This window comes from Rousettus aegyptiacus, unplaced genomic scaffold, assembly GCF_014176215.1.
Source record: "Rousettus aegyptiacus isolate mRouAeg1 unplaced genomic scaffold, mRouAeg1.p scaffold_m13_p_10, whole genome shotgun sequence".
Classification (NCBI taxonomy): domain Eukaryota; kingdom Metazoa; phylum Chordata; class Mammalia; order Chiroptera; family Pteropodidae; genus Rousettus; species Rousettus aegyptiacus.
This window is the reverse complement of record NW_023416285.1, coordinates 93,133,709-93,161,049: the sequence shown is the minus strand read 5'-3', so window position 1 is coordinate 93,161,049 and position 27,341 is coordinate 93,133,709. Positions and strand designations below refer to the sequence as shown.

General features: G+C 36.1%; 1 protein-coding gene across 4 annotated transcripts in view; it reads right to left on the bottom strand.

The window, feature by feature from the left end:
• Positions 1-2,754: 2,754 nt before the first annotated feature.
• UPF2 (UPF2 regulator of nonsense mediated mRNA decay) overlaps positions 2,755-27,341 on the bottom strand; it is a 93,715-nt gene continuing 69,128 nt past the window's right edge. For all 4 annotated transcript variants that reach the window (XM_016134434.2, XM_036228187.1, XM_016134436.2 and 1 more), the window contains 7 exons: positions 24,154-24,293; positions 22,326-22,430; positions 21,916-22,014; positions 18,372-18,539; positions 10,680-10,821; positions 9,429-9,549; positions 2,755-4,040 (listed from right to left, as the gene is read on the bottom strand). In XM_016134434.2, coding sequence (XP_015989920.1) covers positions 4,031-4,040; positions 9,429-9,549; positions 10,680-10,821; positions 18,372-18,539; positions 21,916-22,014; positions 22,326-22,430; positions 24,154-24,293 — 785 coding nt within the window. In that variant the 3' untranslated portion in view covers positions 2,755-4,030. The remainder of the gene's footprint in view (positions 4,041-9,428; positions 9,550-10,679; positions 10,822-18,371; positions 18,540-21,915; positions 22,015-22,325; positions 22,431-24,153; positions 24,294-27,341) is intronic.

The following is a 27,341-nucleotide window of genomic DNA, read 5'->3' as shown; positions in this document are numbered from 1 at the left end:
AAGGTTAAAAAAAAAAAATCACATTTAAATAAGAATGCCAAAAATGTGATTTTTCTTATATAGAATACTTAGTATTTTCAATTCAAATTACTTTCACCTGTTTTACTTTTATTCAAAACAAGTCTAGAGAAGAACACCAGACTGAGAACTTGGAAAGCTACCCCCAGGGGCCAGCCATACAGAGTAAAAGAGATGTTTTAAGGAAAGCTTGAATAGATAGAATATTTGGAATTGTTTAAAAATCAAACTTCAGAAACAAACTTACAGCTATGTGGTAAACCTCACATTTAAAACCTGAGAGAACCTCAATTTTGGGTAACTGAGTGAAGGAAGTGGCCCTCCCCCAGGTAATTCTTAGCGCTCCTGGGGAGCAACCATGATTTCACAGGACAGAGCCCCTTGACCACAGATCACTGGTCCAAGGACAGACGCCTGTGACAAGCTTGAAGCCAACAGCTCTTCGAGTAGGCACACTTGGTTGCTGAATTGCAACCCACCGCACCCCTCCCCCAATTCACAGGTTGAAGCCCCCTCCCCACGCCCAGTGTGGCTGTACTTGCAGGTGGTGCCTTTAAGGAGGTAACTTTGGTTAAATGAGGTCATAAAGGTGGGTCCCTAACCTCATGGGACTGGTGTCCTCATAAGAGGAAGACACCAGGGATGCACAGAAGAAAGGCTGTGTGAGGACAGTGAGAAGGTGGCCAGCTGCAAGCCAAGGAGAGGCTTCGCTGCAAACTGACGATGCTGGCACCTTGATCTTGGGCATCGTGAGAAATAAACGACTGCTGTTTAAGCAGCCGTCTGTGCTATTCTGTTATAGGAGACTGAGCAGACTGAGACAGTGAGGAAGAATGATGCCGAGGAGCAGAATGAACACGTGAGAGTTCCGACTGCATTTAGTTATTTGTAAAGCCTGTCAATATTCTTGTGTTGGTTTGAAACTTTAGGATCCTTACAATCATCTCCTGTGAGTTTAAACAAATTCAAATTAGGTATCTTTCATTTGCAACTAAATAACACAATGGGTTTCTGGGTAGCTGGAAGTTTACCCCTGAATGTAAAAAACCTTAAAGCCATTTTGGAAGGGAACCTGAGAAGTATTTTGTCTTTGTCTTCTAAAATAAAATATTTTTTAAAAAATCATTATCTCAGGTATTCTGAGTACTACAAAGATATTTTATGATATGGACGGAGTTATTAAAAAATCTTGAAGTCTGTCTCTCTTGGCTGCCGGCCTCACTATTCCTGGTCTATTTCCTTCCTATAATGAAGTTATTTCTGCTAATCATAAAACTCTGACAGCACCAATGACTCATCTTACTGCACTTCTCGGGATGATTCCCCATTGAGAACTGAGTAGTTCTTCCAACGCTAACATTCCACACCTCCCAGGACAACCAACCCGGGCCTCCCAGAGGTCTGTACTATGCCCTCTTGTGTTTCTCTGTCTTAAGCAGATTTTACTTTTCTAGTCTTGCTTTTGTCTATTATCTGTATTCTTCCGTCTGGCTGCCAGTTTGCAATGAAGGTACAGACTAAGAGCACACGAGGGGCCTGGGCAGCTCTCACAGCCCAGTACAAGGACTCACCTGGACAGAGTTAGGTTCCCAAAGGCCTTTTCAGCTTATTAGTCCCCAAAAGGAATCAAAGGATCAAAGGGCAAAGTCTGACAGCTAACATCTGATTTGTTAACATCTGCTTCCTTCAGTGGATTCTGAGAGACCTAAAAGATGGACAAAGCTATGACAATCATAGTATTCTCCAAAATGTAGACCTCTCATCTCATTTAAAAAATACATATGCAAGCTTCTTGGTGATTAACACAGAACCTATTTACATATCACTTATCTTTTGGTCGCCAGGAAGCTATCATTGTCACAGCAATCTAACTGAATGAAGTACCGGTGTTGCAGATCATCCTATTTGATCCACTTGTCATGTTTCCCAAAACATGTTACATCTATACGTGACCTTGTTCTTTCTAGATGACAGATGAAAGGTGAATGAAGGTGAATTACCACAGCTGACGTACAGATATTCTCTGCCTTGTGCGTGACATACAGTACAATTCTCCCTGGCTCCCCAATTTAAAACTTAGAAATATGAAATGACAAAACTTGTCAACAATTCTCCCCAATACAGAACAGAGTAACAGCATACAGGTCAGCTATGAAAATGGTGAAGAGGGCTGGAAAATACAATTAACAGAATTAAGTAGTTCTGAAACTCTCTTATTATTCAAATTCTATCTTTTCAACTTCTAACGACTCAGCTGGATTGTAGTTATTTTAGCAATGTTGAGTACAGTCACTCCTTTGAACTGTGTCAGCCTTGGAAAGCAACTGAAAACAGGGGTCCTTGTGATTCGCTTCTACCTTGCCCGCTTCAGAGGCTCTGTGAGCCCCGCTGCACATGCTTGGGTGAAATCATGACCACTGCCCCATGCTGGACTGTGCTGTCCCAACACTTTCCATCTTAACCAGCTTTAAGCCTGTTCTAAGAATGTTTATTGCACTGGACTCCACAGGCTACTTTTTGTAGCCTGACCCAAAGGGAAGCTAGCTGACTCAGGCACCCAGGACCACCATGCACAATAAATACAGACTGCTAAAGTGAGAGCAACGCTGCTGGTGACGTGCTGAAGAAATCGCCTCTCAGACGACATAAAAAACGAAGACGACCTTGGAAGATATGAGTTACCCGTTTAATAGGTTCCCCAAACCCAAACCAAATAAGACGCAACCACACCAGATCTAAATTACAACACTTTATTGCAGCATCGGCAAAGGTCAGATTTCTGAAGCTGGTGAAGATCGGGCAGCATTTCCATGTGAAATGTTACAACTTTACAGGTTTTGTTTCTTATTTAATTCTACATGCAGAAACTGAAACATGGTAAAAGAAAAAATGCAAAATAGCTAGAAAAAAGATGTAATCGAGTTGTAGCATACAGATGTGCTCTTTAACTAAATTTACTATGCCTACTGGAAAGCAAACGAAAGACAACTATCCTACTAAATTAACAGATTGCCAGAAACAGACTAAGAACCCTCATTTCTATTTGGGGGGAGGGGCAAGAACAAAACAAAACAAACAAAAAAAACAAAAGCAAAATAAAAGCTCTACTGTTTCCATACTTTGTTTAGAGACAGAGGCTGTAAACCCATGAAGGTCAACAAAATCTTCTGATCCGCTTCTTGTTGTCCTTCGTCCGTTTTCTGTGCATGCTGGCTGGCACGTTGTTCTCAATGATACTTACAATGGGCTCATTTCCCTCTTCTCAGGCTGGTGTCAGACTTCCCTAAGCCATCTGAATCCATGCTCTTTGCATACTAACAGTCTTCACATTTTTCTTTTACCCCAATAGCAATTTTATATCACTGACTCTGATGGATAAAACTGATTTCTCTCCCTCATCCCTTGTTCCTCTTGAAACAAATTCCTACACAAAAGCCTTCCTGGTGGATTATCTGGTATTTGGATATCTTTCATCATTTTGTTGTCCTGCATGTAAGTTTTTACTAGATTTTACTGCTTGCTCTATACTTTTCTACTGTAGTCCTGGAGCCCCCAAATGTATCTTCTTCCAACGTGGGATGTTCAATTCAGAGACACTGTAACTCAAATCAAGTTTAAAACTCAAGTTCATTTCCCCCATACCATTACCATTATAGCCATTTCTTCTCCGGCTCAGTCATCTCATTGACACATTGACGCTCTTCTGGGTATAACTGCTCAGTAGTCAAGTTAACCATCTCATTTCTTGACTGCCATTCTCAAGAGAAGATTAACCCTCACGTGATTTCCATTACAAAAGGCTGTTTATGCCTTATCTGGAAGCGTGGGCTTGTTCCGTTGTTGGCAGAGGCTGCTGTTTCCGCCTCACGGCCCCAGCCTGTCCCAGGTTTGGATTCGCAACTCTCTAGACCGACATGCTGAGATGTGTCCACTGCTCTCGCTCAATTGCTGGAGGACTCCACTATCCACAACATCAGATACAGGACCTAATGAAATGACACGTGCTGCTGGGTCAACGTCTCCTAGAGGCACAAACAGGGCAATGTTAAAGAACTAGGACTGAGGACAAACCTCTGGCAAGAAAAGAACGCCCAAACACCACCGCGCACTGTTTGCTGCCGTCTCCAGACAAACGAGTGCTTGTAAAGGAGCACACAGACTCCCACTAGAGCAGACGCAGCAGGAGCCTGGAGGGGGCACTAACAAGAGCAATTCTGACAGTGACCTGGGTATCCTTCCTATCACTTCTTTCTAAGATGCGGAGAACTTGTCATTTGTGTGATGGTGAACTGTGTACTCCCAAAGCTCCTATGTTGAAGGCTAACCCCTAGTACCTCTGGACGTGACCTTGTTTGGAAATAGGGCCATTGCTTGTAATCAGTTAACACGAATAGGATGGGCCCTTAATCCAGCACTACCTTTTCCTTAGAACAGTGAGATTTGGACACACTTACAGGAAGAATGCCACATGAAGACGAAGGCAGAGATTGGATGGTGCTGCAGGAGCCAAGGAACACCAGAGCCTGCTGGCAAACCACCAGAAGCTATGAGAGTGGCACGGAACAGACTCCTCCTCACTGCCAGAGCCCTCAGAAATAACCAATACTGCAGAACCCTCGGCCTTGGGTTTCTGGCTTCCAGAACCATGAGACAAACAGTTCTGTTGTTTAAGTCACCCAGTTTGTGGCACTTTCTTATGGTAGCTCTAGAAAACTAATTGTTTTTCACAAGCAAGCTACATTAACAAGAAACTTTCAAAGAAAAAAATGCAAGTATGAAAAAGTATACCTTCGGCCGGATAGATCCATAACTTGTGTGGAACTGAACTAAGTAGAAAAGAGATCAATAACTCAAGTATTCCCTGAGAAAAAGAGAAAATTCTCTCTCCTGAAATCAAGACAAAGCAATGGTCCAAAACAGAATACTTTAAATAATGCAATGAATGATAGGAAAAAATGCTCATAGTCTTTGATAAGTAAGATACACCTACATTACTATAGTGTAGGGGGTGTCACTTGACTAATCTATAAGCAAACAATGATTGAGAGATTTAAAAATCTAAGAGCCCAAAAAGTACTTACAACTTATACTTTGGATTAAATGCTAATTTAGGAGGAACCTGCTATTTTACAACAACACTATCACTTATTTAACCCTGCAATAAGGACACAAAGGGAACATCTAATAAAAAATGCATGCCCTCCTTATTGAAATGGATTAAAAAAAAGTCTGATAGTATAACCCCTTGCTACTCAGAGTCTGGTCCACATTCCAGCAGCTTTGACATCACCTGAGAGCTAGTGAGAACTGAATCAGCACCAGCGGTCTCATAAAAGTCAAGATGATTAAATTACATATTTTAAAGCTTGAGGAACACTGGTGCAATCCATATGAACTGGTAGTATATAAACCATCTTAGTACGAACACTTGCCAAAGATGCCAAACTTCAGTTTTTTTCAACACTAGTGGAGTGAAAAACAATCTAGTTCTGTGCTATGAGACACATGGATAATTATTTTACTTAAAGTATTAATGCTATTTACTTGTTATAAGCAAATGCCTATACTCTGTTAGAGCATTACTGCTCAGTGAGAAAGGCTGGTATTATAACTTATAGTCCTATTTCAATCCTGATTAAAAAATGTGGAAATCATAGTGTCTGGAAGCCTTATCAAAATCCACAAATAAGGAAAACATTAAACTGTTTTAATAACAAATTCCCAAATAAATTTCCCTTTATCTGCCATGTAACATCAACAATACTAATAACTAATCTTTTTAAAAAGCACTAGCCAAGTTAAGAATCAAACTGAAAAGTTTCTCAGACCTCACTCACAGACTTTTCCTTTTGCTCCTTTGTACAGGAATTCCTTGCTCAGCATGTTTTCCTTAAAGGCATGTGATGAACCATCTACATACACATTTCTACTAAGTCTGGCCCAGCTAAAAATAGAATAAAGAGGAGCCAAACCACTAGGAGGCTCCACCCCATCAGTTATGATCTTTCAAATGACTACATTTCTTCACTTAAACCATATGATTAAAAGAATGATAAAGAACATTTGGTGCTCAAAATGCTCAAAAACTCACGTTTACACATCTGCTTCTTCCTCTACACTGTTCATCCACACCTGCATTGTAACAGCACAGGTTTTGAAAATAGGACAAAAGGGCCTTTACAGAGGGCCATTTCAAGAGTGAAGGTCAGGTTATGATTTTTTTTTTCTTTGAGTTACAATTTTAAGAGATTTAAAACAGGTAGAATGGGTTGCTCAAGAGTCGGGACTCTTACAAAATCAGGAAACGAGGAAAGAAGAGTTAGGGAGTAAAACACAGAGAAAGTTTATTAAATGACTACACATAGATTTTTTAAAAGTCCTTTTGCCCATTCTACAAGTATTTACTGAGCATCTATTATGTGCCAGGCACCAAGCACTATAAAGGAGCTATAATGGTTTTGCCTCTGCCCCCAGCCTTCAATCTCACAGGGGACAGGGACAAGCTAGCAAGTGATTATCACTGTCTATGAAGAGACAGTGAACAAGGGCAGTGCATACATGGTGACTTCCATCAGACTTTAGAACACTGAGGTGAAACCCGAAAGAGGAGCAGGAGCTACCCAGGAAAAGCACGAGAGGGTTCTAAAGAGAGGCAAAAATCCATAATAAGAACTAAAAGGCCACCTTGGTTGGGAGAAGGGGAAAAAAACAGCAATGGATAAAGCCAATAAGTTAAGTGCACCGCCATCGTGCAGAGCCGTGTTGACCAAGTTTGGATGTGAGGAGTTTGGACTTCATCCTACAAGCCAGGAGGACTCACCGAAGAGCTCACATAATCAAACAGCAGATTTGCATTTTAGAAAAAACACTGTGGGTACAGCAAAGAGAATGAAACAGAAGGGGCTGAAACTAGAGAGTGAGACGTAGATCAGGAGGCTGCTAGCAGTAACTAAATGAGAGTGGACCATAGCTGGATCTAGAATTTCTCAGTGGAGCTAGAATAAAATGGGCACGTGTAAGAATCACTGAGCAGTAGAATCAGAGGACTTGTTAATTACCTAGATATGGAAATTGAGGGAGAGAAGGATTTAAACTAAAATCTCCTTTCTAGTTTGGATGACTGGGTGGGCAGTGCTTCCATTCGCTGAGCCAGAGAACACAGTAGAGATTGGCTTGGGGGCAGGGGACACACGAAGGTTTATGTTCCCATGAGACATCTGGGTGGCTGTTTAGAAAACAGTTGAATACATAGTTAAAAACTAGAGATGGAGCATCTCCAGGCAAAGGCAAGCCCAGAAAGGAGTCAGGAGACAGGAATAGCAGGCGTCAGGGATGGAAGAGGAGACAGCAGAGTCGAGTCAAGGGCAGAGAGTTTGCCAAGAAAAAAAGGAGGGTCCACATGCTCGGTACTCTGAGACAGCCTACAAGACCCCTGAATGAAGACTAGGAGGTGGCTAGGGGCAAGGCAGTTTCAGTGAAATGGCAGGGGAGGCAGCAGACCAGAGTCAGCGTGACAAAGAAAGAACAAACGTAGCCAGTTCTTCCAAGCTGGGCTAACTGGGGGGCTTGCGGGAGGAAGGAAAATAGAATGGTCAAGGATTTACAAAAATGTCTGAAAAACTGGTAGCAAACTAAGAAAGGCATACCTTTGTGTTCATAGACACATCCACGAGAGCATATTTAAGTTTATATATCTGTTTTCCCACATTTTTGTTCCCTAGGGCCTTAGAAATGCTTGGTACTTAAACAGACTCACAATCAATAATTTTTAAAAGAAATATACGACCAGGGCAGAATTAGCTCTTCAAGTACCTATACTTGGTTTTCCCACTGGACTGTAAGACTGAGGATTAGAACTTCAACTTTTTCTACTTTTTAATTTGCCACAGTGCACCCATGGTGGATGCTGGATTCATGTAAGCTCAGAGGAGCAAATCCTACTGTGGATATCAATTATGCATCAAACATCATACTTATTGTGTAAAGTCACCCAAACATTTAGAAATTAGGAAAAGACACTATAGTTACAATATGACTGGAGAAGGGATCAGGCATTAATAGAAATAATGGTGTTTAGAGATGCTAAGCTGTAATACAGATAGAGAAAGTAGATGGAAAACACCAAGAAAAAAATATTCTAACAGTTCTATCCTCCAATTGAGGGGCAAGAAGAAGAAACAGGTATTATCAAGACCACTATGATATAAATTTAAAGCTACTCTAATAAAATATAAAAGCGGGAAACTAATATTTTCATGGCATGTTAATCTACTTACCTTCTTCTACAGTTAGCAATAAAAAGTTTTAATAGGGGACTTTAATGAAGTTTGGATAATTAAAAATAACCTAATATCTTATTTTGCCTAATTAGATGGGTTTGTACAGCATTTATAAATTAGATATCTAAAAACATTACACTCAACAAATGTTAAAAAACAGATTGTAAATTATTACAACAAACCAATTTTCTAAACTGCAATTTGATTAGGGTTGTCTGAGCATATAGTTCAAAAAAAATATCATCAGGAACACACGAATATGTTTAGTGAGTAAAAAGATAAAAGCTCTAACATCTGCAGTTCCCCAATGCTACTCTCCTCAACAATGCACTAGTCCTGGTACTCCCGGCACACTCTCTTCTACACCTGGCAGCCTGGGCCCAACAAGATGGTGACATCTTGAGCATGATGTGTATCCTCAGCCTAAACACTAATACCCTGAGAAGGATCAGTACAAGCAGTAAAGCCACTTCTGATCATAACCCAACCACAAAATAGAACATTGAGCTGATGGTATGGGTCTTTAGATCAGATCTCGGAAAAACTTTAAATAACTTTATTCCTTAAAAAGAGATGAGGCTTTATTAAACATCGTCTATGTGAAATTCCTTACAGAGTTTTAATTATTTCACATTAAGCAACTCAAGTTCAACTAGAACTGGCATAAGTCGCAGCAGGATATTTTATAATTTAAAAAAAAACAAACCCAAACTACTTCAAAACAAACTCAACCTGCATGGTTGAAAGTCTAGTACACAGGTTTTGAGTTTTGTAAACATTAAGATGACTTAACACTGACCTGAGAGATCCTAACACAAGGCCTATGATTTTTCTCAAACTGATATATAGCTAGTTTTTCTACAAATACAAAAGGGTAAATTTAAAAACCCAGAGAAATTCACTTGGAAAGAGTGAAAGCCAAAATCAGTGGCTGAAATCAAGATTAAAAACAAAACAAAACTGTAACCACTGTATAAACAGGTTTTCTTTTCTCAAACATCTACAATCAAAGACTTTTCTCTTTTGCTAGGAATTAGGCCTGTAGAATAACTACAATGAAGGACTATCTAACGTGATGACATGGACATCATGATAAAGTTAACTAAGGGAGAAATGGAGAGGCCGTCCTACCTCCCACCAGTCTTAAAGATTAGATCCGCATTAGGTGCTCCCTTTGGATGCTGGTATCGCGGCCGCCGCTCCCGATTGGTATTTGCTGGAGCTGGGCGCTGGGCGAGAGACTGCAGCATTTCTGTAGTGAGGAGCAGAACAGAAAAGGCAGTGAACTCTGGTAAACGTACTCCTCTCATGAAAGCAAATAAAACCCTAAGGAGTTTACCAGCTCTGTCAGGTCACCGACTAGAGAAAAATAGCCATTACACAGACTAAAATGATGCAGAAGTACTGAAAGAGCACATCGAGAGATGAGATGTGCTCTTCAACATGCAATGCCCCCCCATCATCAGTCTGGCCACTATATAAGTTCTTGTGAGGCAGTAATACAGTGACAGAAGCAATATAGACAGTAACTATAGCGGTTCAAATCCCAGCTCTGCCACTAACTAGCTGTGGGACTTTCAGTTCAGTGTCCCTAAATATAAAATGGGAATAACAATAAACATTTATCTCGTAGAATAGTTGTGAGATTAAATGCTTTGGAAAAACATACAAAACAGTGCCTGGTGCACAATAAGCACTCACACTGAGTGTCAGCTATTACTCTTCATTATTACGGGTGCTGGGTGTCAGCTAGAAGAGGAGATTCTAAAAGTGGGATTTAAAGAAAACCACGTATTTATTTACATAACAATCTCTTGCACAAAAAGCAGTTTGTCAGTACAATGCTACATAAACAACCATATTACAGCTCTAAAATTTGGGTGCCACAGAAATACCAAAAGGCTGGTTTATAAGGTATTCATGGACGCTACACATAAGGTTCCAGTCAATCCAAGAGTGCTGAGTATGTCTGCATAAAACTAAAATCCTAATTTGGGCTCCTCAGATCTGTAGGAATATGGGGTTCTTGAGACCACGATGCCCATATAGACAAAAGAAAATAAAACTTGTTGAGTTAATTTGCTCACAGTTGACTAACAACATGAGGTGATTAAACACTAATTATTCTCTCACTCACAAATACAGTTCTAACAATGTGGAATCTAAATAATTATGGAGTTAGCAAATTATGATGAAAATTACATTATTGTTACTTTAAGTGAGAGAAAAATGTAGAATACAATAGTAAAAACAATCAGCTTCTCAGATTACACATATACAAATATGGCATGGAAAGGTCAAGAATAACAACTCATATTCTATATTTAAAAAACCTAAAAGGCATCGAAATTTTCCATCTCTGTCCTATAAGTGATTTCATACCTTGATAATCTTCCTGTTCTTGCCGTTCATTGATATCTAGTGTGAGCTTTTTCATCCTCATCCTCTCTTCCTGTTCTGCCTGTTGCTGGTTCCAATGATTTGCAGCAAGTTGGGAAGACATGGGTACATTAAGAATCTTAAACTGAGGAGAAAAAAAGAAATCACAAGTGCCTTGAGAAAACTGAGAATAAACGATTTCAAAAAACAGTAAACAGAATTAAATGAATTTAGGAAAATAATGTTTTTTTTCTCCTCTAAGTCAATAAAGATGGTAAAATATAAGAACATAAATAGATAATAACATTACTCTACTAGAGAAGGCTGGATGGGAAATGGAAGCCATCAAGTTCCAGCTCCATGAGAAGCAGAAGCTCTTCTTTCCTGCATTTTGTCTGGAAGCACACGTGACCAACAGGGAATCATTTTCCGTCCTGCAGTCCCAATTATGTATAACTGTCAAAAAGGCTTTTACACAGCAAGCTGTAATCTGTACCCTTTCTGTTTCTATCCTCTGGAACCAGTTCTGCCCTCCTGAATTGTACAGACCAAATCCAGTCTACCTTTAGTATAAATAGACCTTCGTTTTGCAATAGCTTGCTATGATGATGGAGAGGAAGAAGAGTTAGGAAAATGACCTACATGATCTATTTCTCTGTGATGACAGAAAGTCTTTATCTTTGGAATGTTTTTGTTTTTAGCAAGATGCCCCTGGTTTAGGATTGTGCAAGGTGAACGAACCCAGATAGAATCTATGGATTTATGGGCCATGAAGCCCAGAAAACTGTTGAGTAAGCTATGTAACTGAGGAATAAACAGAGATGTTTCACAACCTAAATTCTGTCTGCTGTGGATAACTTGCGCCCCTCATTAAGAGACCTCCTCTAATACTCTGGACCAAACGCATGTCTGAGGCAGAAAGGAACGATGATGCATGTTCTATGTTCCTCCTACAATGTAATATCTAGAACACTAAATGCACCAGACCAGAAACATTACAGTAAAAAATATTAAGTATGGGTGTGAAACTCCACAAACCCAAATACATTTTATTTTTATCACAGCAGACAGTTAAAATATCTATCTCACATATAAAAATATGAATACATCTAAGGTAGTCTATTTGGCTACCAGCCTAAGAGACCTTACCCCTTCTCCCCAATGAACTTGGTTTGGCATGCTCTGCTCTTAGTGCTCTAGTACAAACTTTATGCAACTATCACTTCCTATTATACAAGCTCAAAACCATCTTTTTAAAAACAACTTTAGTGAGGTATACTTAACATACAGTAAAATGCACATATTTTAAATGCACATTTGATGAGTTTCTACATAGGCATACCCATAAGACAACCTCACTGCAATCAAGATGATGAACCTCTCTATCACCTCCAAAGGTTCCTCTTGTCTCTTTGTAACACATCTCCTTCCTCTACCCTATGCCAGGCAACTGCTGACCTTTTTGTCACTATTGTTAGTTTGGACTTTCTAAAATTTTATATAGACTGACTCATACAGCACATATTCTATTTTGCCCAGCTTCTTTTACTGAGCGTAATAATTCTGAGATGCATCCATGTTGTCATATGTAGCAATAGTTCGTTCCTTTTTATTGTAGAGTAGTATTCTCTTATGAACACATCACAGTTTGCTTACCCATCCACTTGTTGAAAGCATTTGCGGTGTTTCCAGTTTGGGGTTATTACAAATACAGTTGTATACTCATGTACATGCCTTTATTTCTCTTAAATAAAAAATACTAGGAAAAGAAAAGCTGGGAATAGTTGGGTAAGTTTTACTTTTTAAGAAACTGTGAAAATGTTTTCCAAAGTAGCTGCAACATTTTACATTCCACAAGCAGCATAGGTGAGTTCTGGGTCCTTCACATCCTTGCCAATACTCAACTTTAAAAAAATTTTAGCCATTCAAGTGAGCATGTAGTAATATTTTCATTTTAGTTTTACTTTTCATTTCCTAACAACTAAAATCATGTTTTAAAACTCAATCTAGAATTATGGTAAAAGGTGACATTGATTTACTGCAGTTTTCAGAATGTATTTTTTCCTCTTTGAAAAAGGTGCTAGTTGCCCACTATGAATATTCTACTGTCCCATTATGTAAAACGCCCTAAGATTAATGACAACTGTTCTATCATTACATATAGAAGTTCTTTCAGTCATTAAGAATATAATTTGCTTGTGCCTGAAGACTGGGACTCACTTAAAGCAGATAAACTATCCCTCTTGACACTATCTAATTTTACCCCATCTTTAATTTAAACTTTCAGGGTGAAATCTTTCTTCTTGCTAAAAAGGAAAGTGAGTGGTTGATTTTTCCACACTCTCTCCACAAGCAGTGAGATTTACCCTTCCTTGTTCTCATGACCATGATCATAGCCTTTTAAAAAAAGCTCCTCAAATTTCTGAATCACATCTCCTTCAAAAATTGCTGGTTGTAAGCTGTTTATTTCTAGATTCTAGTGTATATGGTCTGATAATAGTCAATTTTTCCTTCCTCCACAATTAGAAATAAACTCTGTGCTATCTTTTTTTCCTGCCCCTCTCCAGTTTCCTTTTGTTTTCACAATACGATCAGTTCTTTCATGAAATATATACTTGCCAGGCAGTGCTACAAAGAAGTGAAGAACATGGTTTTCTGCAGTCAGACAGATTGGGTTCATGCATCAACTCTGTCATCTATTAGTATGACCTAGCGAATCTCTTAAAAATATTCTTTTTCCCATACATAAAATGAGGATATTAACACCACCTTTTACAGTTACTGTGAGGACTAAATGAAATAAAATATGTAAAGTGCACAATATAGTACCTACCGCATACTAGGTACTCCATAAATATTACCTATTAGTAATGCATTTAAATTTATTAAAGTTCAGAATAGTTTCTGAACTATTTCCTATACATTCTGAAAACCATAAAATCACAATTAAAAAAAATCACCTTAGCAAAATGAGATTGACAACCAACAAGTAGAAACTGAAATCCTTAACTATTTCTGTATACCTGTCCTTAGGCCTATGTAGTTATCTGTATCAGGAATGTATCTATATTAGATGGGACATGCCCCAACTGTTTATTTCCACTAACAAAAATAACTGAAACAAAGTTAAATAAAACGGCCATCGAACCTTTTGTTTTTCAAAATTCAGGAAAACTCACAAAAAATAAATTAGTAGAAAAGAGTTAAGCTCAAAATACATTTTCTGCCAGACCATTTACATGCATTTAACATGTGAAACAAAACTTCATAATAAATTTACTCTGCCTAAACAGTAAAGTTATTGTGAGATGTCATATTAATTCATAATGAAATTCTTTATTTTCAACACTATGTGGAAAGCGCCATTGCATCTGTATTTCCAAAACCAGGTGCTACAACTAATGGCAGAGAAAAGCCCTACTCAAGTAGACACTGTCAACAGAGTTGGGCCAAATTACTGTGATGCCAGAGAATTATGTCAAGTTCTAGAAAGACGGACCATAACTATGAGAACAATTTCCAGATGAGGTCTTAAAGCAATTTTCTAGTCTTCCCTTAATAGAACAATTGTGAAATCTGGTTAGCAGATACATCTGAGGCACAGATACTCAAATTAAAATTTAATCTGTCCATATAGATCAACAAAGACAGCGCTACATAAATATATTAATTTTAAAAATATGATTACAAATAAAAAACTGTCTCAAATACAGTATGATTTTAATAAATTTTAACTTATTATTTTTATATAGGTAGGAATTCTGGGCAATGTTGAGTATGTCTCAGTGAAATACAGAATATCTATTAGGCTTTGAGAGTTATAGCTAAATTTTAAGTCATTCTCTGTTCCTAGTATCGAATAAGATGAAATTATTTGAGATGGTAAAGATAAAGAGAGGTAAAGAAAGTTTGAGTTTCTTAATGAACATTATAGAAATCGTTATAATGCTCTTATTTAATCAACTGATTAGTTTTCCTCTCAGTGGCTTTACTGACTGGTTTTAAATATGTATAAATATACTCTTTTACAAAGTTCTAAAGAAAAGTAGCCTAATAAGAAATGTCTATATTTCTCGCTTACCATGTGATCACAAGTTGCAATTCTAAGATGCTTTTATCTGCCACATTAACACACTCAAAGAGAAAATACAGTGGCCAATTTTTCCCTTACTAAGTTCCTGAAAATAATGTTGAGCCTAATGATGATGGTACTAATCATCCTAATGAAACAGCATAAAATGTCATAAAGAAAATTTCATAATAATTTCATAAAAGATGTGAAAAAATACAGGCTTTCTATTCATTTCTGAGCCTTTCTACTCAATTTCTTCTAGAAAGTTAAATATCTCCTAAAGGGAAATAATTTTAAATAAAAGACAAAAACACATTTTACAACTGAGATGTTTTACAAAAGGAAAAATTCTCAAGTATTATGTGCTTTAAGAGTTCTCAAGTAATAAATAGAGAAAATAAGAGATAAATTTCCTGACACCACCCTCACCAAGTACCTTCACCATAAAGCTGCTGAGGTACTTTTAAAAGACAGGTACTATTTTATAGCAAAATAGATGTCAAAAAGATTAAAGTTACTTAAACTAGATTTCCTGAAACATGATAATGGCAATACAATAACGGTGATTTAGGTTATATATGAAACTACTTCATAACCATAGCTGAAACTGGAAAAATATGTGTGTATATACATATTGTATGTATATATAGACATGTGTGTGCATAAATTCCAAGATGTGATTGATGTATCACTCCCGTCAAATGATATATAAAATAAATCATGACTCCTTATAAATATTAACTGCAAAAAATGGGTTGTTTCCAAGTATTAAACTATAATATAGTACATTGCTTAAAACAATCAAAAAGCTCTTTAAAAAACATTATATAATGATTTTATTTAAAACTTTTGTTTTAATGATCAAAACAGTTTATTTCATTATCCTAATTCAGTGTTTAAATCTGGAAAGAAATAGATTATCGACAGCATTATCTTTCTTGCTTTTGAACTACTCACTTCATTGGTGCAAATTTTTATTTTCCTAATGACTACAGGAAAAATTTGTTTCTAAGCACAAATTTGGTGCACAAAGAAATCTTTCACTTAAGAACTAAAGATTCCTATAAAGGTGACACATTTCACTTTTCTAGAAAAACCGTTGCTGCAGAAGGACCAACACCCAAAAGTCAAATAAAGAAATAAAAGTCAGAACAAAATATACTTTCTTTTTCAGGCCACAAAATACCAGTGATGTTTCTTCAAATAATATTCCTAAAACTGAACATTTTCCAAAATTCCAAATAAAGTTTCTGAGTCAAAAATTTACTTAATAACCAAGTACTCTGAACTCTCATTTCCTGTTTAATATTTTTAAATAAAGTTCGGTAAAAATATTTCCTTAAAAACTAAACAAAATATCCCATTTAAAAAAATAAGGACTTCTTCCAGTCCTCATTTTTTAGTTATATGGGTAACATAGTATATAATCTATCTACTTTAAACTAAAAATATTCCTTCTAAGAAATAAGTACATAGTCTTATCTTGCACCTTGCAATTTAGAATTTAAGATTGCTAAAATGAATTTATTCTTCAAAGCTCGAAAATTTTTTAAGGTAGGTTTTGATTTAATTTATGCCTACTCACTCTGAAAAGCTCAAATGAGGTGTACTACTAGCTGACAAAGGTATAATGAATTTTCATTGTACTTCACAAAAGGGAAGGACAAATAAAAAACCTGATTATTTACTCTTGTGTAATTTGATCTTCATAGATATTCCTAAGCCCTCTCCTAGATAAGAAAAATCAAGGCTCAGGAAGTATACCAGTGTAATACAAATGTTCAGTACCTTCAGGGAAATGGGAACCAAGGTACATGAAGTTGCCATGCACTGCCCTTCACAATAAAAAAAATAACCTTTCTTTGCTGCCAAAAAAATCTAGTGTTGAGGTCTGAAAGCTTTTGAAGAAAAAATGAATGAAGCAGACCTATACAATGTGATGACAAAAACAGAAAAATCTAGCTCAGAGAAGAACTTAGTCCCAAGAACTCTGAGATGTGAGAATCCTGGTAACTGATGAGCTAGCAATTCCAAGTGCTCTGAGGAGGGCAGTTACGCAAGTTTAGAGTTGTGATAAGAAAAAGCCCTGAGTTTTCTAGGAACTGAGTGGAAAATGGGGGAGTGGAGAAATGGGACGGCTTAATCCTGGCCTGAGGGTGGGACAGGGTAGAATGTTCCTGAAAGCATCATAAATAACCCAAGAGCCTGGGATGGAGGAAAGACCTGATGACTGAAGGGCAGTGTCTGAAAAGATACAGCAGTACACTGAACCTAAGTCAAAGTCAACTATTAACACGAGTCACAATGTAAAGCCTCTTCCAGCCCTCCATTCCATATTTTAATTCATGTATACAGTTTTTGTATCTCAAGATTTACTTGCACTACAGCAAAACAATGGTATATTCCACAACTTTGATCCTTTGTTAAAACAAGAAATTAGATGACTAAATTATATAAAATTAATTTAGGCATTATCTCTTTAAAGTTGCATTAATAGGGAGGGAGTAAGATGTCCCTCCCATCACAGATGACACCTCATTAGAGGTCTTTCCTGATCATCATCTAAAACAGCATCTCTCACTCATCACCTCCACCCCATCCAAGCCACCTCTTATCTTCTTATCTTGCTTTATTTTCCTTCACAGCATTTTCCCAACTGGACATTATGTATTTCTTTACTGCCTTCCTCCCAATATTAGAATGAAAGCGCCCAAGAGAGGAGGGACTTTGGTTGCCTGTTGTATGTTCTACATATAGAAGACTATCTGGTGCTAGCAAGTAAACAATAAATATCTGTTAAGTGACTATTTGAATGAGTGTGGGAGCCAGGTATTAGACTCATCTATAAGAAGCTGTGGCAGCTGCCCTATTTCATAGAATCTAACATTCCATTAAAAGTAAGATGCACCATTATTTTACACACCACTAAAACAGAAAAATGCTGCAAACTGTCACAAGATTCTATCAACTCTAAAGAAGCAGCTTAATTTGAGAAATGTTTTCACAGCATTGGTATAATGTATCCTAGAGTTCGTGTCTGAGAGTTGGGCCTTATTTTCTTAATAGTACTTTACACTATCTGCAAATATACAGTGTTTATCTGTCTCCCTCAGCCGGATGCAAGCTGTCAATGTGTGAATCCCTGAAGTAACAGCTTAGTAGTTGGGGAGATGATTCTGAAGGTCTTCTGTGAGATTCAGGGAAAAAACGGGGAAAGTGGGCTAAGGAGGATGGAGAAGGATTAGGGGTCAAAAAACACCGACTTTCAAGAGAAATCTTGGCAACTGAGCATTTTCCTGAGATGTCTCTTTCATCATCCTCCTTTCCTTTCTTATCTTCAGCGTACTTAGGAAACCTTCCTGCTGAAAGTCAAGGTATCTGTATATACTAATAGCTATATATGAATTTAACTTTTCAATGTCCTCTCCATTAAAATATATCTACTTGGTAGAGGTCATATGTGTCTTCCATACATATGCTAGATAACATTATTTCTATCACTGAATACTTTCAATGTTTCCAACTCTTTCCTCATGTAGGCAAAAGAGAATTTAGAACCTCTAAAACAAAGTCACTACTTAATTTGATAACTAACAATTGTGAATACATAAGCAGTTTCTTACCTGCTGTTTATTGCCTTTTTTTGTTATCATGACAAACGGCATTGTATCTGCAGACTCGGCCTCTCCCTCCCCACCACCAAGTGGGGGCCCTTTTCTTAGCTGGCTTTTGAGATGCAAAGGAATAGCGACATCAAGTTGGTGCACTTTAACAGATTCGCCACTTCGTTGCTTAAAGATAAAAATGAAAAAATATAAATACTCTGAGGTACACAAAAATATATGTAAATGTAAGTTGCAAACAATTCATTCAGTGCTATATTTCTTAAAACACAATCATTAGAGATTTAATAATCTTTCTGAAATGCAGATGAAACCAGAGTCGCCCCCGACACCTTCAAACCCTTGCAAGTGGCTTGGAAAGACCGTGATTTGACTCCTGATTATCACTCCGACCTCTTTAAGCCCAAACACACAAGCTGAAGGTACTACTAAATTTCCCAATTCCTTGAATGCCCTGTGCCCTTTCATTCATACTCACAGCACCCGTCTTCCTTCGTAATTATCATGTGCCATTATTACTTGCTCATATGTGAAAATCTCCTACCAGACTGGTGGGGTCCATCACCATATACCTTTTTCCCAGTGTTCTCTACCAGTGTTTTACACACAGCAGGTGCTCCATTAATATTTATGACTAAATGAAATCTATTAATGTTCAGATTAACTTGTTAATATCAATTATTTTTTAACATTTACACTAGATTTATCAATCAATTTATTTAAATAAACCCTCAAGGAAGACTTACTGAGTTAGGCTTGGATATATTAATATTAAAAAGACAGTCGGTCTACTCTTATTGAAACGATAAACTTGTGAAGTAAGAGAAATAGATTAATCACTTAGAACTCATCCTAGTAATTTATAACTCGTTGAACATCCCCTGTGTTGGGGATGGAGTGACCATGTATGCCTGGTTTGGAATGGGTAGGTGCTGATGGTTCATGAAAGATTAAAAAAAATGGAACCTTTTTTTTGAGAATGTTAAAGACTTCACGACTTCTTCCAAGCAGATAGTAAAAGAGCAGTCTGGGGATAATGGAGGGCATTTAGGCAGGGGAACGAGAGGTGCAAAAGCAAGGACATGAAACATATTTAGGTACATTTAGGGAACCGCAAATAATTCTCTATGTCTGATGAATGGAGCACAAATGAAGAAAGAGCTAAATATGATACTCCAAAGTTAACTGGGTAATACTGAAAGGCCAGGAAGGTTTTAAAATTGCTTTACTACAATTTAAATAGTTTTTTGATATGAGCTCCATATTTGCAAGAGACTTGCAAATCATGTAAAATAGTAATAAAGGAGTAGGTTTTCACTGTTTCTGATTTCTATGTTCCAACTTGTTAGAATCTGAAGTTCTCCCAGGTTCATAAGATTTTTAAAGACTTTTTACTTAAAATCTGAAAGGATCATTTTAGATGAGTCTTAATTTGTAAGTTATCCATAAATTACATATTACACCTGCTCACTCTGTCCTTGTTTCCTGTCACGGAGACTAGCTAATGGCCCAAGCTAAAAAACTGGGTGTCATCCTTGATGCCTCATCCACCCCACAGTGCTATCTAAACACCACTAAATAAATCCAGTTCATTCTATCTCCTACATAGCTTTCAAATCCAGATTTCTTCCCAGGTGTCCCACCGCTATCCTAGACAGATGACCATGTCTCACCTGGGTCACCACCACAGTCCTCTAACTAGTCTCCCCGATCAGTTTCCCAGTTTTTAGTTTTTTTCCCAGTCTGAGCCGCCTATATGAGATCACGTCCCTCTAAAGGTGCCCCATCCCAAGTGTCTACTCTCATGCTGTGCCTCGCTGCACAGACTATGTTCTATTAATAGTGGCCCTCTTTTAGTTTTCCAAATTTTACAAGTATCTTATCTGCCTCAGGAGCTTTGACAAATTATTCCCATATTCTCAATTTTTCACTTAGATGGTTCCATTTTACCTGTCTTGTCTAAAATTCATGATCTCAGAGATGCCTTCTCTGATCACTGTATCTAAAGAAGGTCCTTCCCTTGCTCCCTACCAAAGCACTCGGTTCTTTTAGTGTAGCATTTATTTATCACAGTTGGAAATTATTTATTTGTTGTTAAATATTTACCTTCCCCATAAAACTACAGTCTCTGAGAGCAGAAGCAGGTCTATTGATATTTACTACTATATGCTAAGCCTGTAGCACAGTGTTAGGCGCACACATGCTCAATACTTACTAGACAAATGAATGACTAAGTAGCTATTGACTAATGTAAGATAGGAAAAGCTTCTTTATGAAGTAAACTGTTTATTATCTCTTCAAAGGATTAAAATGATTATGTTTTATTTGATAATTTCTGCCCCTAATTGACATGAATATAAGATTTCATAAATTAAGAGCTTTCTAGATATATGAAGACATTTTAATATATGTAGGAAGAAACGAATTGGTGTAATATACCTACACTGCTAATTTCTACATTATGATAGCTTTTAACTTTACTAGCATCAATGAAAGTAAAATCCATTATTTCTTCTATAAAGGATTATTCCCCACTAGCATGTAAGACTCCAGAATATCTTCTATCTTAATAATAAACCTCCTCTTTTAACTTTGACCTTCTCTAGCTACCTTCCAATTTCTTTTCTTTTTCTAGTAACACTCCTCAACAGTTACCTATATCTCTATACAATATTTTCACTTCCTCCTTTCCCATTTTCCACTGAACCTATCCCATGGGGTGTTCATCCCACTATTCCCACAAAAGCACTCTTCTCAAGACACCCAACTGTTTAACAACAGCTACTGTGTATACGGCTAAAGAAAATTGTCTATGATGGGGGTTCCCAACCACCGGGCTGCACAGCAGGAGGTGAGTGGCGGGCAAGTGAGCGAAGCTTTATCTGTATTTGCGGCCGGTCCCCAAAACTAGCATCACCACCTCTGCTCTACCTCAGATCTTCAGGCATTAGATTCTCATAAACGCACCAGTCCCTTGTGCCAAAAAAGTTGGGAACTGCTGGTCTATGGGACTTTACCTCTACCTACAGAAAAATGTAATCCTCTAAATAACTGAGATAATGGAGCTTTTTACACAATCCAATGTATTAATGTCCTGAACACATTAAACATTTCTTTAAACATCAAGTAACTAATATTTCTCCAGATATTTACATACGAGTTGTTCAAATTATAAATCAAACTTAAGAATTTACTAAATTAAATTTCCCCAAATATTTAACATCTACAAAGTGTGACTCCAAAACAAACAACAAGTAAATGGTCTTAGAAACAGAGACATGATTCTGAAAGAAAAGGCACAGTTTGGTACGATGAAATTACTCTGTTCCAAGTCTTATATGTACTACATTTCCCCCCACTCTATCTCAAAAAAGGTGAAAATCAAGATGTGGGATACAAGTGCTGGCAGCTAAAACTATATAAATTAGGAAACAGTTGCTACAGAGGCAAATGTGTAGAGATGATAGAGACCTTCATATTAACTATAATTATGTGCTGTAGTATTTTGTATGGGGAAGATACTTTGGAATACAACATTTAATACCTGAAGATTTTCTAGCATCATTTTATCCAGAGCTTGAATGAAGTCCTCATCTTCTACACAAGGTACATGCTTAAGCCCACCTCCTTTGATCATTACCTCCTTATTAAAACAAAACAAAAACAAGAAATCAGACCAGAAATTCTAACTGTAATGTTTTATATGGCAGAGCCTTTTGGTATTAATATCTTGTCTAACAAAATTCAAGTAATAAGTGAGTAAAATATAATAACATTATTGATGTTAAAAGAATTTGTTAATAATAAAAAAAATACTTAGGAAAACAAATTGAAAATAAATTTCCAAAAAAAATATTTTTCAATAATCACAAGAAACAAAACTTCAGCGACTGAAATTAAAATATTATGAAAATATTGTACAATTTCCAGAAGCACATTTTCAGATATACGTACAGTATTTTCTTCATCAGTTTCATTCTCTTTATTTGAATCTGTAAGGTAATCTGTATTCTCTTCCTCTTCTTCCTCTCCTTCATCCTCATCATTATCAGAACCATCCTGAAAATGTTTAAAATTAGAAGATTAAAACATTCAGGACACACCAGTAGCTGAAACCCCATTTTACTACCTTCCACTGATCTAATAATACAAAGATCCTTTGTAGAATTTCTTCCTTGAATTACACAAGGAATAAATTTCCGGAATCATTTGTATTTTTCTCTTCCCTAACTAACTTGAGAGACTGAATTGGTCATAGAAGTTTTTTTTTTTTTTTTTTTAAATATCCATACAACTCTGCAAAGAAAAGCAATAAATAGTTCAATTTTAACACCACTATGAGTTGAAAGTGGTGACACCAAATTTTATGCAGCACTACCCTAGATGAAGCACCGCAGAGTCTGGCAGCTGCTCTCACACTTCATTTTGCTTGTTTTAACCAATTATGAAGAAAAAACTAAGGCTCAGAAAAGTTAAAACAACACTTCTAAATTATCACACTCTACCTAAATGCTTTAAGCACCCAAGGAACACAAAAAACCATACACATCTTAAGAATTAATCTTAATAATTATAAACTTATGCTTATACTAAAGAAATGAAAAAGTGCTAATTCCATGACTAAAATTCTATTATCAATAGTCTTTTATTATCTCTATTCATTTTGATTTTTGTTTTTTAACATTCTAATTCAAATATACATAGAGACAGAATAGCATAATAAACCCTTACTTACTCATTTCATAACTGAACAATTATTAGCTTATGGTCAGTTTATAGTTTCTTCTATACGCCTAACTCAATCCCTAGTCTACCTCCAGATTATGAAGCAAATCCTACACATTCTATTTATTTTTTAGCTGGAGCTTTTAAAACTAAAGCAGAAATAAAAGAAAAACGGAAATAATTAAATTAGGTTGAACCATATGAAAATGACATTTTGGTAGGTCCAAAATGGTAGAAGAGCAATTTTATATGGTTTAGCCTAACAGTCATAAAAACAATAGGGCATGTTGAATTTCAAATTTCATAAACCATTATATCTGGGATAATAAAGCAAAGTTCATTAATATCTAGTCAGTAGTTTTGTTTTCATAAAACCCACAGATTAAAAGTTCATATTCAAAAGTGAAATTAAGACATATAGGAGGTCAATTTTTTCTGCAAATTGTTTATGAAATAAAAATAATGATGGATACATGTTATCACACATATGCCCAAACCATAATGATGGATACATGTTATTATACATATGTCCAAATTCACAGAATGTACAACACCAAGAGTGAACCATAATTAAACGATGGACTATGGGTGGTGAGAATATGTCAACATAGGTTCATCGGAATTAACAAATGTACCACTCTTATAAAAGACGTTGATAATGGGGGAAGCTGTTTAAGTCTGGGGGCAAGGGAGATGAATGGGAGATATTTGTACTTACCCCTCGGTTTTGCTGTGAACCTAAAATTGCTCTAATAAAACAATCCTATGATCAATGTTTTTTTTTCTTAATTAAAAAAAAATAATAAAGTGTAAAAAAAATAAATAAAAGGGACTGTAAGCTGACAAAGTCCTTGCAATCTGTAAGGTCAACCAAGGGTTGCCTCACCTAAACAAACAACCAAAACGCCTTAATCTGAAGGGTTTATAACAGTCCTATACTATCAGTAAGTTAAATTTACTATAATAAAGCTAAAGGGTACATTAAAGAAAATTTGGTTCATATAATCAAAATACTCTTATACAAATGTACCTATTTGCTATAAATAAAAGTCATCACCTCTTCTTCTTGTTCATTTACTTCACTTTCATTTCCAGATTGTTCTTCTGTTTCAGCTCCTCCTTCTTCATCTTCTTCATCTTCTTCAAGATTTTCTCCTTCTGTTATAGAATCTTTCGAATCTTTGTCATTTACTAGGCCTTTAAATGAGGAGAAAGTGGAAAATGGATTAAAAAGATAGTTTTCAATATTATACCATTTCCTTTAAAAGTATGTATTAAGAAAATTCAACATCCATTTTTCTCATAATAGTAAAATAACAGAATTTAAAACTACTTTGAGAAACATTTAAAAAACAGATCTTCATTTCAACATAGAGCACTGATACATTTTTAACCACTAGCTTCAAACTGTTTATCTCGGTCTCAAAAAAAAAGGGGGGGGGGTTGGCAAAAAACTAGTAGCACATAAGGTACTACATAAGGTACCACCTCAGCCATATAAGATGCACCTTAGTCACACTTTTAAATCAAATATTTCAAGGATCTCTAAAAACTCAAAGATATAACAAAATTATGTCGCTTTAACAGAGATATCACATTTGGCTATCAATTTGAATGTCTGCAAATTAAGACTGAGGGAAGGAGGCAAAGCTATATGGTGACACACCTAGCAGCTGTCACCAGAGCTTAGTTTTTTCCTTCAGTAACAGCATTCTCCTCAAAGGAACTCCTTGGCTTGAATTTGCTTCCACCTCCTCGTGTTCATACACATTATACTGCCTAGCCAATTTGTCTTCATTATCACTGGAATCCCAAACGATTCTACTTTAAAGATGTATCTAATATGGCTTCATCTGATCTGACTCTTCCCATGCTTTCTCCCAAACCTTCTGCTACAGTGGGGCCAGTCTCTTCTCTATCATTAAAGCACACTGCTCAGATTGTGATCTTGCTCATCAAATGCTCTTCTCAATACAGAATATCCTTTAATATGCACTTTCAAATCCTGTACATTCTTCAAGTTCAGCCTAAGTTTTACTTCCTGCATAAACTGAGTGCTTAATCCATTACTTTTCCTCTTTTTTGCCTGCTCCTGAAGCATTAGAAGAATTTATCATAGCATTTTGCATTTAAGGATATACCATGTAATTTTAAAAAAATTATTTCATAAATGTTACATTAGATTATAACACCTTAAGGACAAAGAACTTGTTTCATATATTTAAAACTTATCAGAGGCCATATGTTGATAAATACACAGTAGGTGTTTAGTAAATACTTGTTTATTCACAGAATCTGGGGCAATCAGGACAGAAAAAAACTTTACTAATGTGATTTAATTCTTTCATTTTATGAGGACTACTATAGTCCAGAGAGTTTGAATAACCTAACCAATAAAAAATAAAAAATTACTCCAGCGTCTTAAGTCTAAATAATTACAGACAAAAATATGTAAGTATGGTGTGATTAAAGTAAGTATAATCGAGTTTGGAAATATAAAAAATTGAGAGAAGACTGATGAGGCTCAGAGAGATCTATTTTAAAAGGAAAATAATACTGTGAAAAAAAGCTGGTGTCTCAGATTGAGAATCCAGTAACTTAAATATTTTCTAGCTATTACTTGTTTTCATGCATACAAACATAAATTTTATATATGTAAATTTTATTTATTTATAGGGACTTTAAGAAGCAAAAGATTAGGCTGTTGTTTTATGAAAGGTGAAAAACTGAAAGTCAGGATTGTGCAAATCTAAGTATTCTCAGTAAAAACATCACAGTGGTGATAAACTCACATGGCATGAAATAACATTACATCTTTATTATATTCACTTAAAATATGTGTCATGGGAAGAACTATAATGTATCAGTAGCTTTGTTTTGATAGCTATACTTCTAATTTGTAAGGAAAATACATACTATTTCTAACATTTTCATTTGCATTGCAAGTTAGTTTAAAAAATAATTTATAAATATAATAGTTTGCATTTCCTAAGTTACATGAAAACAATCCAATTGCTGACCCCTAGGTCACTATCACTCTAAAACAAAAAAATGTAGATTAAAATGTATGTATAAAAGACATAGGGATAGCAACATGCAAAATCCAAATAGTAAAATATTAAAATGTGTGTGTCAGAACTATGTGTACTTGGGGATCAAAATCAAATATTGTTCTCTTGAATTTGAGGTACTTGGTACTTGTTTTCCTGTTTACAAAAGAAATGGTGATAATGGTAATACTTCCTTTCGGATTGTTTTAGTATCTTTCTCTGTTTGCTAGACATGTTGAGCATTTCCCCCACATACTTAACACTCCAGAAAAAGCAGAGTCTTTGAATTCTGACTTGACCACTTAACCTAATATTTTGATTTTGGGCTTTACTTAACTCATCTGTCAAATGTGAGTAAGATTACCTTCCTCTTAACAGGCAGTACTCAATAAAAACAGCAACTCTTTTCTGCCCTCCCTTATTTGATTATGTCATGTTTATTTATGTATTGGGGGTTTTTGATTTTATTATCAATTTGCCTGTGCTCTGTGTAAATGCTAATAATGTGGCAAGAAAACAATTTTCACTTTAATTTTAATTTTTTATTATATACTAGTTTTAAACACCCAAATCTATCTATATGTATGCTTTCTTCTATCCTTTTAAAATTTGGGAACATTAGTATCTCTCCAAATATCTGATCATCGAACCTACTTTTAATTTTCAAAAGGTTAATATTTAAATCTTTAACCCAGCTGGAGTTTGATAATATAAGATGTGACTATCAACTTGTGACTATCAACCTTCCTCCCAAATGTTTACATGCTGCTCTTACCCTATCCTTAACATTCCTATTTCACCATACACCAAGTTGTTTTGTATTTAACTGGGGCTAATTCTGGGCCTTTTATTCTATTCTACTGATTTCATTTCTAATTTATGTAACACACTCTTTTACTTATAATGACATTTATTCTTATGGCTTTTTTTCACTTTTATTTCCCTCATTTCTGTTCCTTTTATTATAATACTATCTAAAATTTCCAACCAGAATTAAATAACACTGCTTATTACCATTTTAATTTTGTTCTTAAATTTAAAGGGACTGTCTTAGCCAGGAACTCTTTCTATCCTGAGAAAAATCAAGATATACACAAAAATAACACAAAAATGTTATTTATACTGGTGCAAAATTGGAAATAACCTAAGTGTCAAACAACAGAATTAAATAAATTATGGCACATTCATGCAATGG